At 51.6% G+C, this 20,126-nt stretch overlaps 1 protein-coding gene and 1 non-coding gene across 2 annotated transcripts in view; both read left to right on the forward strand.

The window, feature by feature from the left end:
* The first annotated feature begins 10,523 nt into the window (after positions 1 to 10,523).
* Positions 10,524 to 20,126, forward strand: part of MAPK1 (mitogen-activated protein kinase 1) — a 53,317-nt gene continuing 43,714 nt past the window's right edge. The window contains exon 1 of the mRNA XM_069558418.1: positions 10,524 to 10,891. Coding sequence (XP_069414519.1) covers positions 10,773 to 10,891 — 119 coding nt within the window. The 5' untranslated portion in view covers positions 10,524 to 10,772. The remainder of the gene's footprint in view (positions 10,892 to 20,126) is intronic.
* Positions 13,171 to 13,274, forward strand: LOC138423008 (U6 spliceosomal RNA). Its single transcript, XR_011250114.1, has one exon. It is a non-coding gene; the product is annotated as a U6 spliceosomal RNA (small nuclear RNA).

Below are 20,126 nucleotides of genomic sequence, written 5' to 3' on the forward strand. Positions count from 1 at the left end.
CAGGCAGGACAGGACAGATCTTGGAAAGGAGAAGGAAACCAAGACTCCGGGTGTGCAACAGAACAACCAAGGTAGATGTTTAGAAATGAAACCAAAAAAAAAACCCACCTCTGAAAATGAAATTCACCATTTTGCCCAGAAAGGCAAGCAACAGAAAGTTGCCGAAATGAAACAGATTTCATGTACGAGGTGCAGACATGTACGAGTCGGGACAGCGTGGACACACCTAACGGAAACAGGCCGCAGTTTGGTCCTCTTGAGGTCCGTTGTGTAGCCCTGTGTGACCGGGGCCTCAGGGGGGAAGCTAGTTCTAGGCAGCTGCCGCTTGTGTCCAGCCTGCGCGTCCCTGCCAAGGACAGCCGCCTGTCACGGCCCCCTCATCCAGCCTGGGCCGGTTCTTCCATCAAGCGTTTGACACAAACGCATGAGAAGCAAAGTCACAGATGAGACGTAACTGGTCGTAACTATGGGCCTATCAGCCAACCTGGGAGCAACCTTGCCCAGCCTCTGCCTCGTGCTGTAAAGGGTTTCTGTGTGGACTTGCCCGCCTGTGCGTCTCCTGACACTGCCTGTTCATCCTGCTTGTCATTCTGACGGGGCCCCTGCTGGCCGCATTCTGCTCCCTGTCCTTGTTATTCATGGTGTCCTTCTGGGATTCATCTGTGTTGGGGGCGAGGGGGTGGGGTGGGGCTCTGGCTTCTTGCAGAAACAGAGCTGCTGTGAACATCCTCGGTCAGGGTCCGGGTGCCCACGTACTGAGGAGTGGAACCTCCGGCTGGGACTGGCCACAGAATTTGCAGGGCCTGATACAGAGCAAAACGGGGCCCTGGGATAAATCGTCAGGAGTTTCAACACGGCAGTTGCAGAGCCTGGTACCGGGAGCTGGGCGACCATTTGGGTGCAGGACGCATCTTCACCCCCGCCGAGGGCTGCGCAAAGGGCCTGTGCCGTGCGGCAGCCCCTGGCACACGGCGTGTCCACGCTCCCCGTCCTCACCTGCGCTTGGTTCCACCGGACTCTACAACTCATCGATGTAAGGAGTATAAACCCCTGCTGTGGGCGATGGCTGCCCACCCCAGCCTTCTTGCCTGGAAATCCCATGGACGGGGCCCCTGGCAGGCTACGGTCCGTGGGTCAGAGAGTGGGACGCGGCTGAGCGCAGCCAGCACGGCGTGTACAACAGCATTGCTCGTGGTTTTGCTGCGTTTCCTTGGTTGCGCGCGTGCTAAGGCACTGCAGGCGTGTCCGACTCTTAGCAACCCCCGTGGACTACGTATAGCCCGCCTGGGTCCTCTGTCGGTGGGATCCTCCAGGCAGGAGTGCTGGAGTGGGTTGCCATGCCCTCCTCCCAGCCCAGGGGTTGAACTCGAGTAGTTTTCATTGCATTTCCTTGGTTACCAGAGAGAATAGGCAGATGATATGTATATGGACCACTGAGTGACTTTTTCTGAAGAAACGGGACAGAGTTGGATTCCTGTTCTTGGCCCTAAATGACCATGTGGGGAAGTTCTGCCATCTGACCATAACCCCTTCTGCTCAGGGGCCAGGCTACATGGCAAGGCTAAAAAGAATAGAAATTGAAAGAAATCGTTTGGAAGCTTCAGCACCAGTCTCCAATGAATATTCAGGACTGATTTCGTTTAGGATGGACTGGTTTGATCTCCTTGCAGTCCGAGGGACCCTCAAGAGTCTTCTCCAGCGCCACAGTCCAAATTGACCAGTTCAGTTCAGTCACTCAGCCATGTCCCACTCTTTGCGACCCCATGGACTGCAACATGCCAAGCCCCCCTGTCCATCACCAATTCCCAGAGTTTACTCAAACTCATGTTCATTGAGTTGGTGATGCCATCCAACCATCTCATCCTCTGTCATCCCCTTCTCCCGCCTTCAATCTTTCCCAGCATTAGGGTCTTTTCCAGTGAGTCAGTTCTTCGCATCCAGTGGCCAAAGTATTGGCGTTTCAGCTTCGGCATCAGTCCCTCCACTGAACACCCCGGACTGATCTCCTTTAGAATGGACTGGTTGGATCTCCTTGCAGTCCAAGGGACTCTCAAGAGTCTTCTCCAACACCACAGTTCAAAAGCATCAATTCTTCGGCGCTCAGCTTTCTTTACAGTCCAACTCTCACATCCATACGTGACCACTGGGAAAACCATATAGCTTTGGCAGGATGGACCTTTGTTGGCAAAGCGATGTCTCTGCTTTTTAATGTGCTGTCTAGGTTGGTCATAGTTCCAGATTCACTGCAGATGGTGACTGCAGCCGTGAAATTAAAAGACCCTTGCTCCTTGGAAGGAAAGCCATGACCGAAATTGATATTGGGAGTCGAAAGAAATATAGTATTTCAAACAGTTTAGAAAAACATGAATGAAGTTAGAGGACCCCCAGCATCTGACGTTGAGACTTCCTTTACAGCTGCAGTGATTGAGACAGTCCGGGGGCTTCCCCAGTGGTCCAGCGGCTGACACTCCGAGCTTCCGGTGCAGGGGGAGCAAGTTCGATCCCCTGACTGGGGAACTACATGCCGCATGGCACAGCCAAAAGACAAATTTTGAATTAATACTCTGATACTGCCACAAGGGTAGACCCACAGTTCGATGGAACTAGAGAGACTCCAGAAATCAGCTATTGGAAATGTAGCCAGTTGATCTTTTGGTGGTGAGATATGCGTAGTATAACGTTTTGCCGGTCAGGACTTCCCTCGTGGCTCAGCGGTTGAGACTCCGGGCTTCTGCTGCAGGGCTACCAGTGAGGTCCCTGATCTGGGAACTGAGATCCCACATGCCTCATGGCCAAACAAGTCAGCAATCAAAGCAAAGGCCTATTTGTGGCAAGATATCTTCTGCATTCTATGTAGGTGTAGGACTCTGCCTGTGCTTTTAAGCCTTATTATGGTGCTGTTCCCCTTATCTTTATCCTGGCTGTATATGCCCCCATCTAGGTCATGGGTTTCACTGTGATAAACTTTACTCTAGCTGGGCTTCTCTATTCGTTGTATTTCCAAAGATTATTCGTCTCCTGTTTTCTGCTGCTGTGTAATATGGTGAAGTTGGTTTCGCAATGACTTTTTATTCTGTGTGTATTTTTTGGCGCGTCTTGTCTTTTTTTTATCGGGGGATAAGCACTTTACAATATTGTGTTTCTGCCATAGCTCAGCATGAGTCAGCCACAGGTAGACGTACGTCCCTCCCACGTGAGCCACCCCCCTTCTCCCTCCCCACCCCACCCATCCAGGGTGTCGCAAGGCAAATCCCCACCTGCTGCCTGGTTTGCACACGGTAATGAACATGTTTCCAGGCTGCCGTCTCTGTTCGTCCCCCCCTTCTCCCACCGTGTCCACAGTCTGTCCTGGGTCGCCATCGCTGCCCTGCAAACACGTTTATCAGTCTTTCTAGGTTCCAAATGCATGTGTTAATATACAATGTCTGTCTGCTCTTTTGACCATCTTTGCTAACAACAGTAAATACTCAGAGTTTGTCCTTTGAGCTGAGATTTTCATATTTTTATACAGGGATTTTAGCTACTTAGGTGTTTTTTTTTTTAACATTTCCCTTATTTGTTAGACCTACTTTAACTTTCTGTCATCTAATTTTCTAGTATTTTGACTTTATTTATTTTTTTTAATGATTCCTTGCCATTTCTTTTCTGATTACAATGTGAGGAAAGGGTCTATTACACCTCTGGTTATAGGTCTCGATTTTTGTTGTTTGAATTACCTTCTTCCCTTTATCTCTTGTAACTTGACACGAAGAGCTACCTCACTGAAAAAGACCCTGATGCTGGGGAAGATTGAAGGCAAAAGGAGAAGGGTGTGGCAGAAGATGAGATGGCCAGATAGCATCACTGACTCATAAGCACAAACTTGAGCAAACTCCGGGAGAGAGTGGAGGACAGAGGAGTCAGGACGCGGCGACTGGACCACAACAAAAGCGGTAAATAGTCGATCAGGCAGACATAAAACTTTTTACACTGAAAAAAAAAGAAATTACGCGATCTTTTACAAGAACTCTTTTCTCCGTTTTATGCAAAACGAAGGCTTAGTACCTTGCTTTTCCCTCTATCTTCCTCTCTGGTTTCCATTGCATTAATCTGAGGTTAAAACCCCGGTTTAAAAAAAATTCTCTTTCTCAATTTTTCCCTTTTGCCGTTTGTTTGTTACCATAGCAACAACAATTACTTCAGCTCATCAGCCTCAGTCTCTACTGAGTGGTGTTTTTATTCAGTTATCTCTCCATCTTTAGCTGGTTTCGAGGCTCACTGCCAGTTCTTTTCTCTCATTTCATCATTCATGAGTTTCTGATTCATGTCCCAGTGATTTATTGTATGATTCTGAGCAATTTTTGCAGAAAAGGGAGTTAGTTGGGTCGTGTATTAGTCACAGACTCTTGTGGTTGCAAGTGACAAACCCTACCTCAAATTGACTTCAGTTAAAAAGGAGAATAGATATTGTCTCACGCACTTGTGAAGTCCAGCCTTGGCTGAATCGTTAGACCGTGTCGTCAGGAAATTGGCTCCGTCCCTGGACCCTGCTTCCCCGTCCCAGCTTTACCCTGGAGGGTGGTTCTCAGGCTGTGGCGTGTTTGGCCCCAGTCCCATACCCCCTGCCCTGGCAACCTTGGCGGAAGGGAAGTGCCCCTTTCTAGTTGCTTCTGCAGAAGGCTGGGCTAAGTGCCATTGGCTTGGATCAGGTCTCACGCTCATCTTTTGAACCAACATCTGTGACTCTGACTGGGGATCCCTGGGTCACAAGCTTATTCCTGACTTGGGGGGGTGGGGCCAAATGCTCTAAGTGTGTAGAAGGGAGAGTTCACCCCCCACAGAAAGAAAACTGGATTGTTGCTACCAGAAGGAGAAGGGGTCAATGTAGGCAGAAAACAACAGATGCCCATGTCTTCCAAGACCACAGATCTGCGCACTGTCGCCTCTAGAGGGACACTCAGGAAGACATCCAGCAAGCCCTCTAAGCAGGGGCTTAGGTCTTGGGCTTCCCTGCTGGCTCAGCTGGTAAAGAATCCGCCTGCAATGTGGGAGACCTGGGTTTGATCCCTGGGTTGGGAAGATCTCCGGAAGAAGGGAACAGCTATCCACTCAAGTATTCTGGCCTGCAGAAGTCCGTGGACTGTATGTATAGTCCATGGGGTCGCAAAGAGTCTGACGCGACTGAGCAACTTTCACTTAGGCTTGGATAGCGGCTTCCGTGGGCTCCTGGCTCTCCAGAGCCATGTTCTCAGGTTCTCAGCTCCCTGCTTCTGGAAATTTGTCGTTGTCAGTCTAGCTAGGTGATTCTCCCCACCGGGCCTGGCTCGTGCCAGCCTGACTCGGCAGAGGCTGATGTGTATCTAAACCCCATCTCGGAGGGAACAGCAATTGCCAAAGGACCTGAGCAGGGCTGTCTCCTGGTCAGTGCACTTTCCCTGTCGAAGACCACAAGGGAAGCCAGACTCTCATCACAGGGTTGCTTAGCGACCACAGAACCAGGCAAGAGAAGTTCTCCGGAGAAAGTCAGTGACTTTAAAACGCCCACAGATGCTAGAAGAATGAGGAGACGACACGTTACCCGCAGAGACACAGGTACGTGGCGAGGTTGGAGGGCAGAAAAGAGCTGAGAGCTGTCTGGTCTGTCTGGAGCACGGGGAGCGGGCAAAATCAGGGTGGAGGGCAGGCGCTGTCATACATCACTTATATCTCAGCTAAAAAGAAAATAAAACAGTGCTTTCCCAAAGTGTCAGATGCATATGAAACCACTAGGGATCTTGTTAAAATGCAGATCCTGAGTCAGTAGATCTGGGGTGGGGCCCAGGATATTGTGTTCCGAACAGACCCTCACCTGATGCTGGTCTGAAGGCCACACTTTGAGTAGCAGTGATTTCCAAAATACTGAAAAAATAGAATGTATAGGAGTTTGCAATGGGTCAGATGCAGGGAGGGGTTGGGAGTAAGGTAAGATGCATTGCGAGGAGCATCCCCAGACCTCAGCTGCAGGACCTGGGTGGTGGTAGGACCCAGAAGCCTGAGATGAGGGACAGGTCTGGGTGGGGTCGATAGTGATCAGAGATGACATATACCGAGCAGTCGAGTGGGCCTTGGAAAGCATCGCTAGAACAGAGCTAGTGGAGGTGATGGAATTCCAGTGGAGCTGTTTCAGATCCTGAAAGATGATGCTGTGAAAGTGCTGCACTCAATATGCCAGCAAATCTGAAAAACTCAGCAGTGGCCACAGGACTGGAAATGGTCAGTTTTCATTCCAATCCCAAAGAAAGGCAATGCCCAAGAATGCTCAAAGTATGGCACAATTGCACGCATCTCACATGCTAGTAAAGGAATGCTCAAAATTCTCCAAGCCAGGCTTCAGCAATACGTGAACCGTGAACTTTCTGATGTTCAAGCTGGTTTTAGAAAAGGCAGAGGAACCAGAGATCAAATTGCCAACATCCCCTGGATGATCGAAAAAGCAAGAGCGTTCCAGAAAAACATCTATTTCTGCTTTATTGACTATGCCAAAGCCTTTGACTGTGTGGATCACAACAAACTGTGGGAAATTCTGAAAGAGATGGGAATACCAGACCACCTAACCTGCCTCTTGAGAAATCTGTATGCAGGTCAGGAAGCAACAGTTAGAACTGAACATGCAACAAACTGGTTCCAAATAGGAAAAGGAGTACGTCAAGGCTGTATATTGTCACCCTGCTTATTTAACTTATATGCAGAGTACAGCATGAGAAACGCTGGGCTAGAAGAAGCACAAGCTGGAATCAAGATTGCCGGGAGAAATATCAATAACCTCAGATATGCAGATGACACCACCCTTATGGCAGAAAGTGAAGAGGAACTAAAAAGCCTCTTGAAGAAAGTTAAAGAGGAGAGTGAAAAAGTTGGCTTAAAGCTCAACATTCAGAAAACGAAGATCATGGCATCTGGTCCCATCACTTCATGGGAAATAGGTGGGGAAACAGTAGAAACAGTGTCAGACTTTATTTTGGGGGGCTCCAAAATCACTGCAGATGGTGACTGCAGCCATGAAATTAAAAGATGCTTACTCCTTGGAAGAAAAGTTATGACCAACCTAGATAGTATATTCAAAAGCAGAGACATTACTTTGCTGACTAAGGTCCGTCTAGTCAAGGCTATGGTTTTTCCTGTGGTCATGTATGGATGTGAGAGTTGGACTGTGAAGAAAGCTGAGCGCCGAAGAATTGATGCTTTTGAACTGTGGTGTTGGAGAAGACTCTTGAGAGTCCCTTGGACAGCAAGGAGATCCAACCAGTCCATTCTGAAGATCAACCCTGGGATTTCTTTGGAAGGAATGGTGCTAAAGCTGAAGCTCCAGTACTTTGGCCACCTCATGCGAAGACTTGACTCATTGGAAAAAACTCTGAAGCTGGGAGGGATTGGGGGCAGGAGGAGAAGGGGACGACCGAGGATGAGATGGCTGGATGGCATCACGGACTCGATGGACGTGAGTCTGAGTGAGCTCCGGGAGTTGGTGATGAACAGGGAGGCCTGGTGTGCTGGGATTCATGGGGTCGCAGAGTTGGACACGACTGAGCGACTGAACTGAACTGTACTGAACTGATTAGGTGCCAGGAGCTTTGCATCTGTTGTCTTATTCTGTGCAATAGGGAGGTAAGTGCTGTTGTGATCTCTGTTTTAAGAGTGGGGAAACTGAGGCCAAAGTCATACAGGTAGTAAGCAGAAAAGCCAAGGTTCAAGCTCTACCTTGCGGTCTGAGTGCAGGGCTCCTGCGGGTAATCGTCGACAGTTTGGAAAACGTGGAGCCGAAGCCCCTGTAGGTTGTCTAATGGATAACCTACCCTCTCAGACTCCTGCCAACTTGTTCCCATTTTTATTTGGCATTTTATTATTACAGAGGAGACATCTGCAGAAAACCAGCTTTCAGCTTTTTAGTTTTCGGCTGTGCTTTGAAACATACAGGATCTTCGTTTCCCAGCCAGGGATCAAATCTGCGTCCCCTGCATTAGATGGTGCTCTTAACCACTGGACCACTAGGGAAGGCCCAGCTTTCAGCTTTTCAAATAGTCCTTTTTTTTTCTCTCTCTCTCTTAAATGATCAAATACTGTGTTTTTCTATCTCTGAGAATTCAGGACTTTTCCAGACTATTATTTTTTTAATTCATTAATTAACTTTTGGTTGTGCTGGGTCTTCCTGCTGTGTGGGTTTTCTCTAGGTGCTGAGAGTGGGGGTTACTCTTCCTTGCCATGTGCAGGCTTCTCATTGCAGCGGCTTCTCTTGTTGCAGAGCAGGCTCTACGGGCTTCAGCAGTTGCTGCGTGTAGGCTCAGCTGCTCCACAGCATGTGGGATCTTCCCGGACCTGGGACAGAGGGAGTGTCTTCTGCATTGGGCATTTTTTTTTTTTTTTTTTTTTTACTACTGAGCCACCAGGGAGGCCCCTCCAGATTATTTCTTGAAGTTGGTTTCTGTTTATTTTTCTGGATTCAGAGAACTCACTCAATTCTCCCCCTCCACCCCAGATCTTTTTAGACCGAAGGCAAAATTTCTTTCGGTATAATTTATCACGTCTAATGGATTTGCTGTCTTCTTCGGGGGTGCCTATAGCTCGACTCTCTGTGGCGTTCTCCTGTGCGTTTTCTTCTCCAGGAGCTTCATCACTTACTTTTCCTCATAGTTGTCTTCTACGTTGCTGATCGGCCCTTCTGCGTCGTTCCATATGCCTTTTACTGCTCTGACCACCACTTTTACTTTGGCTATCGTGATTTTAATTTCAGGAGACGCTCCATTTTCTCAGCCTGTTCTTTCACACCAATGTCCTCTTTTTAATTGAGAATAAGAATGAGGTGCTTTCTAAACCTGGGTTCTGCTTCACAGGCTAAATATATTTATTGCAAAGGAGCTTTTGGCTCCAGCACTCCGTTTTCTCCTGCACACACATTCTTTCCCTAGAGGGTTCATTTATTTTTTTTGCTTGGAGATTGTCTAGTTGAGTTTTGTTGATGCCTGGAAGTCCAGGCTCTCAAGACCACAGCGCTGGACAGTCAGGATGCAGGGTCTCCCACTCTGATTCCCCTCCAAAGAGGGCGTGGCTGGAGGTCCAGAAGCAGCGGGGAGATGGGTTTCCCCTCTTCGTCTTAGCTATTCTCGGTGTTCACTTGCTTCAAGAGCCCAACTCTTATTTTTGAACTTGTGATGTCTGTGACTATTTCTGAGCCTCAGTGTGTTTGTCTCCTTCTCTCTAGATCTTTTTGCTCTGGTTTTCAGTGATTCTATCTTTGCGTTTTTATTTCAGCATGTCCTATGTCTGAGGTTCTTTTCATGTCTACCGATCTGGGTCTCAAGTCTCTGAATCTAATGTCTTTCTCAGTGTTTCAATGCCCTACTCCGGAACCTCTTTCAGTTCAGTTCAGTTACTCAGTCGTGTCCGACTCTTTGCGACCCCACGGACTGCAGCACACCAGGCCTCCCTGTCCATCACCAACTCCCAGAGTCTACTCAAACTCATGTCCATTGAGTCCGTGAGGCCATCTAACCATCTCATCCTCCGTCATCCCCTTCTCCTCTTGCTCTCAATCCTTCCCAGCATCAGGGTCTTTTCAAATGAGTCAGTTCTTTGCATCAGGTGGCCAAAGTACTGGAGTTTCAGCATCAGTCCTTCCAATGAACACCCAGGACTGATCTCCTTTAGGATGGACTGGCTGGATCTCCTTGGAGTCCCAGGGACTCTCAAGAGTCTTCTCCAACACCACAGTTCAAAAGCATCAATTCTTCCGCGCTCAGCTTTCTTTGTAGTCCAACTCTCACACCCATACATGACTACTGGAAAAACTGTAGCTTTGACTAGACAGACCTTTGTTGACAAAGTGATGTCTCTGCTTTTTAATATGCTGTCTAGGTTGCCCGAACCTCCTACTCTGCTTCATATTTTTTCATAACAGCATCACGACTGGCGTCTCCCGCCCAGTCTTCCTTGCGACTCATCGCTTCTTCTGTCCATCCACGTCTGTCTCCGCTGGAAGGTAACTCCGGGGAGCCTGGACCGGCAGGATCACGGTAAGGAACACCCGTTGAATGAGCCTCTGTCCGAGCAGGGGCCCCGCCCGTCCCAGACTCTCCCCTCGGCCTCCACCCCTGGGTTTTCACCCTGTCTCAGGATGCAGATATCTTTCTCGGTCTCCGTCCCTCTTCCGGTTTCTATCCGGGCGTCGAGGCCTCAAGTTCGTGTGGACCGCGCACGCGCAAAGGCCAGGTCCGGGGCACGGCTGGCTGCGGCGGGGTCGGCGAGGCCTTCGGGTCTGACGCGCGGGTCCCCAGCGCCTGGCTGTCGGCGAGCGGGGCGGGGGCGGGGTGGGGGCGCCCCGCCCCGCCCCGCCCCGCCCCGCCCCGCCCCGCCCCGCCCCGCCCCGCCCCCAACTCCTCGAGCGCCCGTGGCCGCGCCCCGCCGCGCCGGCCGCCATGCCCCGCCCCCAGCGCGCCTCTTCCGCCGGCCGCGTGCCCCGCCCCCTGCACGCGGGGAGCCAATCTGCGCGCACGCCGCCCGGCCCCGCCCCGACGCCGTCCTCGGCGCGCGCCCCGCCCTCCGCCCGCCCGCCGGCCCGCCCGTCAGTCAGTCAGGCAGGCAGGCAGTCGGTCCGAGCGGCGGGTGCCTCCCCGGCTCTCCCGAGCGGCGGCCTCCCCGCTCCTTTCCGGCCAGCGGCGGCAGCTGCGGCGGCCCGGTCCCCCGGGAGGCGCGGCGTGGGCCGAGCGGCGGCCGCGGAGCGTCGAGCGCAGCGCGGCGGCGGCGGCGGCCCGGCAGCCAACATGGCGGCGGCGGCGGCGGCGGGCGCGGGCCCGGAGATGGTCCGCGGGCAGGTGTTCGACGTGGGGCCGCGCTACACCAATCTCTCGTACATCGGCGAGGGCGCCTACGGCATGGTGTGGTGAGTGTGCCCGCGACCCGCAGCCCGCCGCGCCCGCCCGGGCCTGGCGGGGCAGCCGCCGCGGCCTCGCCCGCGCCGCGGCCGGACGCCGGCCCCGGCCCCGGCCCCCCGGGCTGCGCTGCCGTCTGCGCGCCGAGCGGGCCTCGGGCGGGGGGCGGAGGCCTGGGGCCTGGGCGTCGCTGGGCGCGGGCGGGGGGCTGGGGCCAGGCCCCCGAGGCGCCCCCTCCGCCCGGGGGCGCGCAGCGCGGCCGCGAATTCCTTCGGACGCTCGCCGCGGCGGGTGTGCACAGCCCCGACCTTAGCCCGTGGTCTTTTCCTCCCGTCGCCTGCGGCCTTCGTGAGGTGCCCTCCGCGACGCCGGGGGCTCTCCTGCGCAAGCTTGCGAGCGGGCGTTCGTGGTGCATTCTTTTCAGCCTCGAAACGGGTTTTAGTGCCGCGCTGCTAGCGCCTCAGGAGGATGAGCCCGCGTCGCTCTCCTGGTTCATTAGAGTAGTCATCCGGAGCTGGGCCCAATCTGACTTGCTTTTTCTTCGCGCAGCGTGAGCTCTCCTACCAGCGTTAAAGGCTGCAGACGTTTGAACCCCGATTCCTGGGCATTTTAGTGGTCTTCGTGTGTGTGTGCAGCCCTGCTCTAACGGCGTCCTCCAGAGTTACATGCAGGCTCTCGTCCCCATCCAGTGTGTCCTCAGAAACGTTCGTGAAATGGGGGTCTGGCTTTTCATTAGAACCAACTAGCTGCCGTGTTTTGTGCTGGTGAAGACTTGTGCGAGTGTAGACACCCTCACGCCTGAATCTTCTTGGGAGCGTGTCTTTTCTGTTGAACGAAGGAAGCTAGTATTTGTTGAGCGCTTCGTGGTAGGTACTGTGCCAGGTCCATTACCTCATTTTATTTGAACAGCCATCTGGAGGGAGAGAAAGGTGATGATACCCGTCAAATGAGAAAGCATTTCCCGGTGAAGCCAATTCCTGCAGCCGTGCAACCAGAGTCAGACCCGAGACCCTAGACTGAGGCCCTGTTGCCGTTGCTGCAGCGCTTTCCGTTACACCGTGCTTGTGTGTGTGTGCGCGCATGCGCGCGTTGCTCAGTCGTGTCTGACTCTGCGAGTCCATGGGCTCTGCAGCCCGCCAGGCTCCTCTGTCCCTGAGATTCTCCAGGCAAGAACAGTGGAGTGGGTTGCCATTCCGTTTTCCAGGGATCTGCCCGGCCCAGGGATCGAACCTGGGTCTCCTGCATTGCAGGTGGATTCTTGACCGTCTGAGCCCTTGCTTTCCTTAATGTAATGACTAATTTTAGGATTTTAGCTTGTTCTGCTGTTATAAACATTTCTATTTCAAAAATGTATTCAAATTTGAATGATCATAGTTTTATAAATACCATAGAGGGCAATTTTTGCCAAGTGTTAACATGTTTTCAAAAAAGATTTTCAATTAAAGTCTTCTAAGTAATCTTGAGTGTGTTCATTCTTTTTGGAAGCAAAATGCTTCACTATGTCCAACTGAAAATTAACACGAACTCAAAAGGCTTAGGAGTGAAGAGAAAATTTGGATTAGGTCAGGCTTAAAGGAAATAAGGTCCTAGATCGTAGTAGAATATACTGCCTGCAGCGTTGCTTCTGTGATACATCTCATTGCTGTTTCACTTGTTGGGAAGTTTGCTTGTGAACCCATCCCTCTGTGAGAGGTTCAGACATCTTCCAGCCCTTTAATATAACTACTAAAAATAGTTTTATGACATTTCAGTTGAAAGTTTTTTTTTTAATCTGATAAGAATTTTTACTAATCTGAAGCTGATTTAGGTCTGGTAGCTTTCTATCACTGCTGTAGACTTATTTGACCTCAGTTTCTTATCAGGTGAAGCATTAAGTCTTCTTACTGTGATGTTCCTTTCTTAAGATCAAAGTACAGATACTACTGGAATTAGAATCCTGGGTCTAGATTATACCTTTTTATTTTGAGGTTAATATTTACTTAATAATTTAAGCTACATTGTACATTATTAGCCTTTAATGTTGGTTAACAATGCTGGGTTTAAGGAGGGTTTCTTGTTTGAAATGTTAGTATTTGAATAGTAATTTAGAAAAAAAACCACCCAGCTTCCAGAAAGATTTAAGGATTTTCAGGGAAAAGTTTTTTTCCTTTCATTTCCTGAATCAGTGCCTTAGGAATTTGCCTTTTCTGTGCGTCCTTTTCCTAATCCTCATGTAGAAGATACAAAGATGAAGAGTGGAGTTTGAATTGGGCCTTTAGGGGAGAGTGTGATTTTGATAGATAATAGCTGAGTGCTCGCCTTGGCAGCACATATGCTAAAACTGGAACGATGCAGAGATTAGCATGGCCCCTGCTCAAGGATGACACGCAGATTCGTGAAGTGCTCCGTATTTAAAAGAAAGAAAGAAAGATAACAGCTGAGACTGACAGTCTGAGCCGTGGAATCAGTCCTGGCGAAGCGTTCAGGCGGCAGACCATAGAAGAAGCTAGAGGCAGACCTGAGTTGGCTGTATCTGCACATTGAAGATGCACCAGTGTCTTTAAAAAGAGGCAGGCGAAAAAAATAAAATAAAAAGAGGCAGGCGCATGGTCAGTTTTGGAGCGTGGAGGGGGATAGGTCAACACTGGCGGAAATTACGGGGAAAAAATGGGTGGGGAATCAGCGAGGCTATTGTGACCTTCTGGAGGTGAAGTAATATAGCAGGCGAGGACTGTGGCAGATGGCGATGAGAGCCTTTACAAAGACAGAGTCGGTAATGGGACTCTTGTCAGAAGAGTGGTGGGCTTCTGCTCATGGCAGGTGTGGGATGAAGCAAAGGATTACGAGGTCTTGAAGGGTGAGAGGCTGAGAGGGGTGGGATTGGAGTTGAGAGCGGTTTCTGAGAGCAGGCTTGGTAGTAGAGCATGGCCATAGTTGCTATTTCACATCTTCTGGCGTGGGGGCCGGGGGGGATGGGGATGCCCTTACGAGAGGAGGAGTGCCATCAGCAGAGGAGGCTTCTTAAGGAGAAACGGCGATTCCTGGTTTGGAGTTGTTAACGTTTGTGATGCAGTGGGCCGTATAAGCTGTATCCAGAAGGCGTCTTGAAAATACGAGGGAAGGAGAATCTGGAGGTGAAGCTGTGTGTCAGTGACAGTCCCAAGTGAAGGACGGATTCTCACTGAGGTCACGGTGAGGGGTGAGGGGCACGCATATGTGCTGTGTCTTTATCTTTTTAGTAAACAGCGCAGAACATTCACTAGATTCTCAAAAGCTCCATTGTCCCAGGAAGGTTAAGAAGCAGTGAGATAGGAAGACCGACAAGGGAACAAGTGAGTCCTTTTAAGAGATGAGCAGAAGAGGAGGCTGAGGAGGTGAGGGGCATAAGGATCGGGAAACTGGAAAAAATGGTATCAAAGAGGAAAATTGAAGCTCTTTGCTTAATCGTCTAAGATAAAGTGTTTCGGGTAAGTTCAGTTTGAAACACTTGTTGGATGTGACAGAGATCATGGAGTCATCTCCACAGAGATAGGGATTGAAGCCTCGAGAGCGGACAAGATGAGAAAAAAGTGAGAGCTGAGCCGAAGAAATGCCTGACTTTAGGTGTCTTTAGAGGGCAAGTTTCAGAAAAGGGCAGAGGGAGCGTGGTCAGAGACCAGAGGAGCGTAGTGTGCCCTGTCAGAGGGGCCCGCGGAAGCCGGGGTCACTAGGGACTGCTTTGATACTATAGGGAGCGCTGTGCCGCTGGGAGAGGAGCTGCTGGATTTGTTGGCGTTCAGCTCCCCTGACAGGTGGGCTCACTCGTCTTCCCCGCCGTCCTGTGTGTGGCTGAGTTTGCTCTCCGCTGTGTCTTCTCATAAGACTGTCAGAATCAAGTGATTCCAGGCCAAGAAACAAAAGCAGAGTTGTCCCATTCCCCAACGAATTCGAGTGAAAAGTGATGATAAAATCAGGCACAACGCCAAGAGAAGATGCTGGAGAACCGCCAAGCTGGGTCTGTAGGGAGCCTCGCGTGTCAGGTGGCACGCCTGTTTATGCTGCGGCTGCGCCAAGGTCGTTTGCCTCCTAGCATGTCGCTCTGAACATCACTGCTGTCTGAACAGCTGGACCTGTTTTATAGGGAAAATGATTTTCTTTGTGTCTTTCTGCGCTAGTCCTTTGGCTTAGTAACATGTGAGACCTTAAACAAACACCCCCAGGCAGTTCCAACCAAAACCCCATTGTGACCACGCTCCTGATTGTGTAGTGCCCTGTCCTGTGGTTTTTGTGATGAAGGCAGACTAGCAGATCTCCCGTTTAGCCAACACTTTGTTGCATTTTGCTTTTTTTTTTTGCACACACTAATAAATCCTCACAACCACAGTGCAGAGGTGGTTACTGTGAATAAGTGGAAATTTGAGGCAGAGGCTAGTGAACAGGACCACGGACACCCAGCTTGCAAGTGACAGGGCCTCCCCATCTGTCTGTTCCTGTGATGCTCAACCGGAGATTCGAGTTGACAGAATCAGACAGTATTCTGACAGTAACAGCATACCTGCTGTCTGCTTTTTGCTTGTGTCATGTTTTAGCCTTTAAGAAAACCTTTCTTGCAAGGTCATTCACTAGAAAACTCCTCCTGAGCAGTGTTGCATACCAAGATTGACGTGATCCCAGCCCTGTAGTAGTTCTTCGTTCAGGCAGTGGGTGGAGTTGGGCATGATGCAGAGAACGTGCCGGGGCCGTGCAGGTGTGGCTTCACAAGCCTGGCTGGGTGTTCATGGCTGGCTGGGAGTCTGCTTTGAGGAGTGCATTCTAAGTCGAGGTAGACGCACACGCAAAGACCCGGAGGTGTGAGATCAGTGCCTCAGGTCAGGAACGCCCGGAGTGGTCTCGGAAGGCGGCGTGTCGGTTGGGCGCCATCGGGAGAAGGCTTGGAGTTGAGACACACGGTGCAGGATGCTGCCTCCGGAGCTCAGCCTTGGTTCTGCAGGTGAAGGTCACTAGAGGATGCCCCTCCTGCCAGTCCCCGTCACATTTGGGCCCCTTGTCCCTCGTGCTCTCTCTGCCCGCTGCTCTTTCTCCTCGTCTGCCTGCCTGGCCAGGGTATCTGGTGCCTGTGGTTCTCACCCCTCCTCCAGCCGCGCTTTAATTGCATGTGGGCTTTGCTTTGGTTCTGGCTGTTGGGTTGGCCGGGGGCGTTCCTGACCTGGGCTGTGTGTGCGGTGGAGGCAGGAGTGCTGGGCGGCCTGCCCCGGAGGAGCGTCCTGGAGAGACTTGGGCCGCGTGTCCCCGAGAAGCCCTGGGCCCTGTTCGAGGCCTCCTTCCTCTCAGGCGCATCTCCTCCACACACCTGCACTGGTTGCCTCTGCCTCCAACAGCGCTTGGAGGAGCGCTCCCTCCTGCCCTCCCTGGAACTTGCTGGTATTAGTGCCGCCTGCTGGAGAGGCAGGGCCAGCGGGAGTGTATGTCAGCTGTAGAGCGAGACCTGAAGCGCATCTGGATTCAGACTCCTCGCTCTCCTCAGCTGCAGCTAGCTTCACTTCTCATGAAGGTGTCTCTTCCATGCTTTTTGAAGCTCAGAGGTGTGAGAAGACCAGCCTAGATGAGCAACAGAAGAGCCACAGTTTCTGAACGGCTTTCGGTGCGAGGATAGCAAAGTTTGATATTAAGAATGTCCCTGACAATGTGCTGCTGGTGGTTAGCTGTAACTGATAAGCCATTCCTGTGAATTTAATTTGTATGCTCTCAATTTTCAAGTATTTATAAAAAGATTCTCATGTAGAGCGTCCAGGTCGCATTTTCCAAGGAACCATCTGCAAGTATTCCTCCTCTTATATCGACACTCCTACTAAGTACGAAGCAACCGACTCCGCAGCAGGCACCTAGAGCTGCCTCCCAGGCATCCAGCCTGCTCTGCCTACCCGCTTGCCTGACGCTGAGATGCCCTTTCTCCCCGTTTTGCCTCTCTCTTCTCGTTCATTTCTTGGAGGTCCCATCATCGGAAAGCCAGTAGGATAGACGTTGGCTGAGGTGTTTCTCGGACGCACAGCTGTGGGGCCGGCTGTGGGTCCTTTTTCCTTCTTCCTTAGTGCTTGTGTGTTTGGCTGTGCAGAATCTTCAGCGGCGCGGCCTGTGAACTCTTGGCTGTGGCCTGCGGGATCTAGTGACCTGGCCGAGGACTGAGCCTGGGCCCCCTGCGCTGGGAGCAGGAGTCTCACCCACTGAGGCACAGGGGCGTCGTCCTGCCGGTTTTCTTAAGGCGGCTGCGCTGTTGCGCCTTCCTCCCAGCAGTGCCCAGGCGGTCCGGTTTCTCCCCGTCCTCTCGGTGCTGACTTTCTGGGTTTTGACAGTTGCCCTTCTAATGTGCGTGAAGTGGGGAGCTTGTATCCGTGAGTTTTTTGCTCTTGTGTCTGGTGTGTTGTCTATCAGCACTAAATATTTGGGGGCTGAAATGGATGCGACTCAATAAAGAGTGTCTTAAGCAGTTGCTGGGATGGAAATATGAATGAAACAACGCTGTTGCCTCAGAGGAACCCGTAATAAACACCGCAGGGAGCTCACAGTCGGAAGTCAGCGTGTATGCGCGTACGTGTAGTTTCCCTTTGTGCCGAGGCCGCAGTGACAGCGCCTTCTCAGTGGCTGGCTGGTGTCGCCGCTGCTGGTTAGTGGCATCGGGCGCCGGCAGTCAGAGAGCGCCTTGCTTGCTGTCGCAGCTGAAGTTCAGCTCATCTGCGGCGTTGGTTAGCGTCACAGGAATGTTTTGTTTTTATTCTGTAGGTTCTTAGTGGGATTCTAGAAGTCAGTCAGACTGGGGTTGATACGTTGCCAGGCTGTGGTCCGCGTGGGCTGACTCTGGGAGATGTGGCTTACTGTCTTCCGTAGATCTTTCTTTGTTTTTAAGGGTCAGTATAGAAGCTGGGCCTCCCTGGTGGATCAGTGGTGAAGCATCCACTTGCCAGAGCAGGAGCTGGGGGTTCCATCCCTGGTTGGAACAATCTCCAGGAGAAGGGAATGGCAGCCCACTCCAGTACTCTTGCCTGGGAAATCCCACGGACAGAGGAGCCTGGTGGGCTATAGTCATGGGGTCACAAAGAGTCGGACACGACTGAGCGGCTGAACCAGCAGCGACAAGCGTGCGCGTGCACTCTGACCCTCGTAACGCAACAGGCGGCTTTGGGAGGCTTTCCCCTCCCCTCAGCTCCACAACGGGGCCTCCAACCTCTGCCTCTCAGTTGCGCTTTCCTGGGGTGGCCTTGCAGGTGAGGCTCACGGCCTCCTGAAGGGAGGAGGTGGGCACTGCCCTCAGGTCCCACTGCCACTCAGCGGGGCAGAGTGAGTCGCCAGAGGGAGGCGTGTGCCGAGAGGGTGGGAGCGGCCAGCCCTCCTCTGTGAGGAGTGGCGGTGGGGACACGGACACTTCCTCCCCCGAGGGGTTTTGGGATTGTCTCTGGAAAGCGTGCTTCTGGAGTGAGCGTGAACTGGCTTTTTCCCTTTTTAGCCATTTCTGGCCGTGCGGGGTCCCCGCTGCTGCTCAGGCTTTCCCTGTTGGCGGCGCGCTGACTGCTCACTGCGGCAGCGTCTCTCCTTGCGGAGCGCGGGCTCTGGGCGCCTCTGCAGCGTGCGGGATACCCCGGGCCAGGGGTTGGACCTGTGTCTCCTGCGTTGGCAGGCGGTCCTTTACCACTGAGCAGCCTGGGAAGCCCTGGACTTTTTAAAACTTGTTTTAATGCACACAGTGAAACTGCCTAGTTGTTTCATGGTGGTCAGATTTTTTTTTAATGAGAGGCCTGTAGTTGAAGAAAAGCACTAATCATGGGTTATTATTCATAATAGCAATAATAAATAGTATTTTATCTTTCAAAATGTTTTACTGAAATATACGTTTAGCCAGGTGCACGTAAAAACTTTTTAGTCCAGTGAGTCTTCACTAACTGGGTAATTAGTACCCGGATCAAGAAACTGGAGTGATGGCCCTCCAGAAGCCTGCTGCGTCCTTCCCTTCAGCCCCTGCTCAAGCCTTCGCCTCCCTGACTTGCAGCGTTTGCCTGGTTTTATACCTCGGTTTGCTTTACTTAACAGTTGTGAGCGTCATATTGTGTGTGTCTGTGGTTCACAGCTGATTGTTAAAGTGTCCCCCTGACAGCCCAGGGAAGGACTTGCCCTGTGGCTTGGCTGTGCCCTGGAAGCTCCAGTTCTGGAAGGAAGACGTTCTTAGGTGGTCTTCACATTCCCTTCATTCCTTTCCTAAATGACCCCTACAGAGTTTTCTGTTACCATGGTTTTCTTCATTCCGTTGCTGTGGTATGAATCTGTTGCTGTGTAATAAATGCCCTGCAGCTCCGTGACTTAAAACACTAACTGTTATTCAGTCACTAAGTCATGCCCGGCTCTGCGACCCCATGGACTGCAGCGCACGAGGCTTCTCTGTCCTTCACTAGCCCCTAGAGTTTGCTTCAGTTCATATTTATTCAGTTGGTGGTGCCATCCATCTCATCCTTTGCTGCCCTCTTCTCCTGCTCTCAATCTTTCCCAGCATCAGGGTCTTTTCCAGTGAGTCGGCTCTTCACATCAGGTGGCCAAAATGTTTAGCATCAGTCCTTCCAGTGAACACTCAGGATTGATCTCCTTATCCTTTAGAGTGGACTGGTTTGATCTCCTTGCAGTCCAAGGTACCCTCAAGAGTCTTCTCCAACACCACAGTTTGAAAGCATCGGTTCTTCAGCCCTCACCCTTCTTTACGGCCCAACTGCCACATGTGTGCGTGACTGCTAGAAAAACCATAGCTTTGGCTACACGGACCTTTGTCAACAATTGATGTCTCTGCTTTTTAACACTCTCTGGGTTCATCATAGCTCTCCTTTCAGGGAGCAAGTGTTTTTTAATTTCGTGGCTGCAGTCACCATCCATAATGACTTTGGAAAGTAAAGTCTGTCGCTGCTTCCACAGCTTCCCCATCTATGTCCCGTGAAGTGATGGGGCCGGGTGCTGTGGTCTTCATGTTTGAATGCTGGATTTTAAGCCAGTTTTTCCACTCGGCTTTCTCACCCTCATCAAGAGGCTCTTTAGTTCCTCTTCGCTTTCTGTCAGTAAATCAGTAAATATTTATCGTACACTTCCTGTGAGTTAGGAATGGAGGAGTGGGCCTGGTGGGCAGTTCTGGCTCAGGGCCTCCCAGGGTTGCAGCCAGGATTTCAGTTGGGCTGGGGTATCTGCTTCCAGCCACACCCAGCTGACACCTTGGTGCTGCTGTGTATGGTGGGGAGAGCTGAGGGGCGCGGGCTCAGTTCC

This window comes from Ovis canadensis, chromosome 17, assembly GCF_042477335.2.
Source record: "Ovis canadensis isolate MfBH-ARS-UI-01 breed Bighorn chromosome 17, ARS-UI_OviCan_v2, whole genome shotgun sequence".
Classification (NCBI taxonomy): Eukaryota; Metazoa; Chordata; class Mammalia; order Artiodactyla; family Bovidae; genus Ovis; species Ovis canadensis.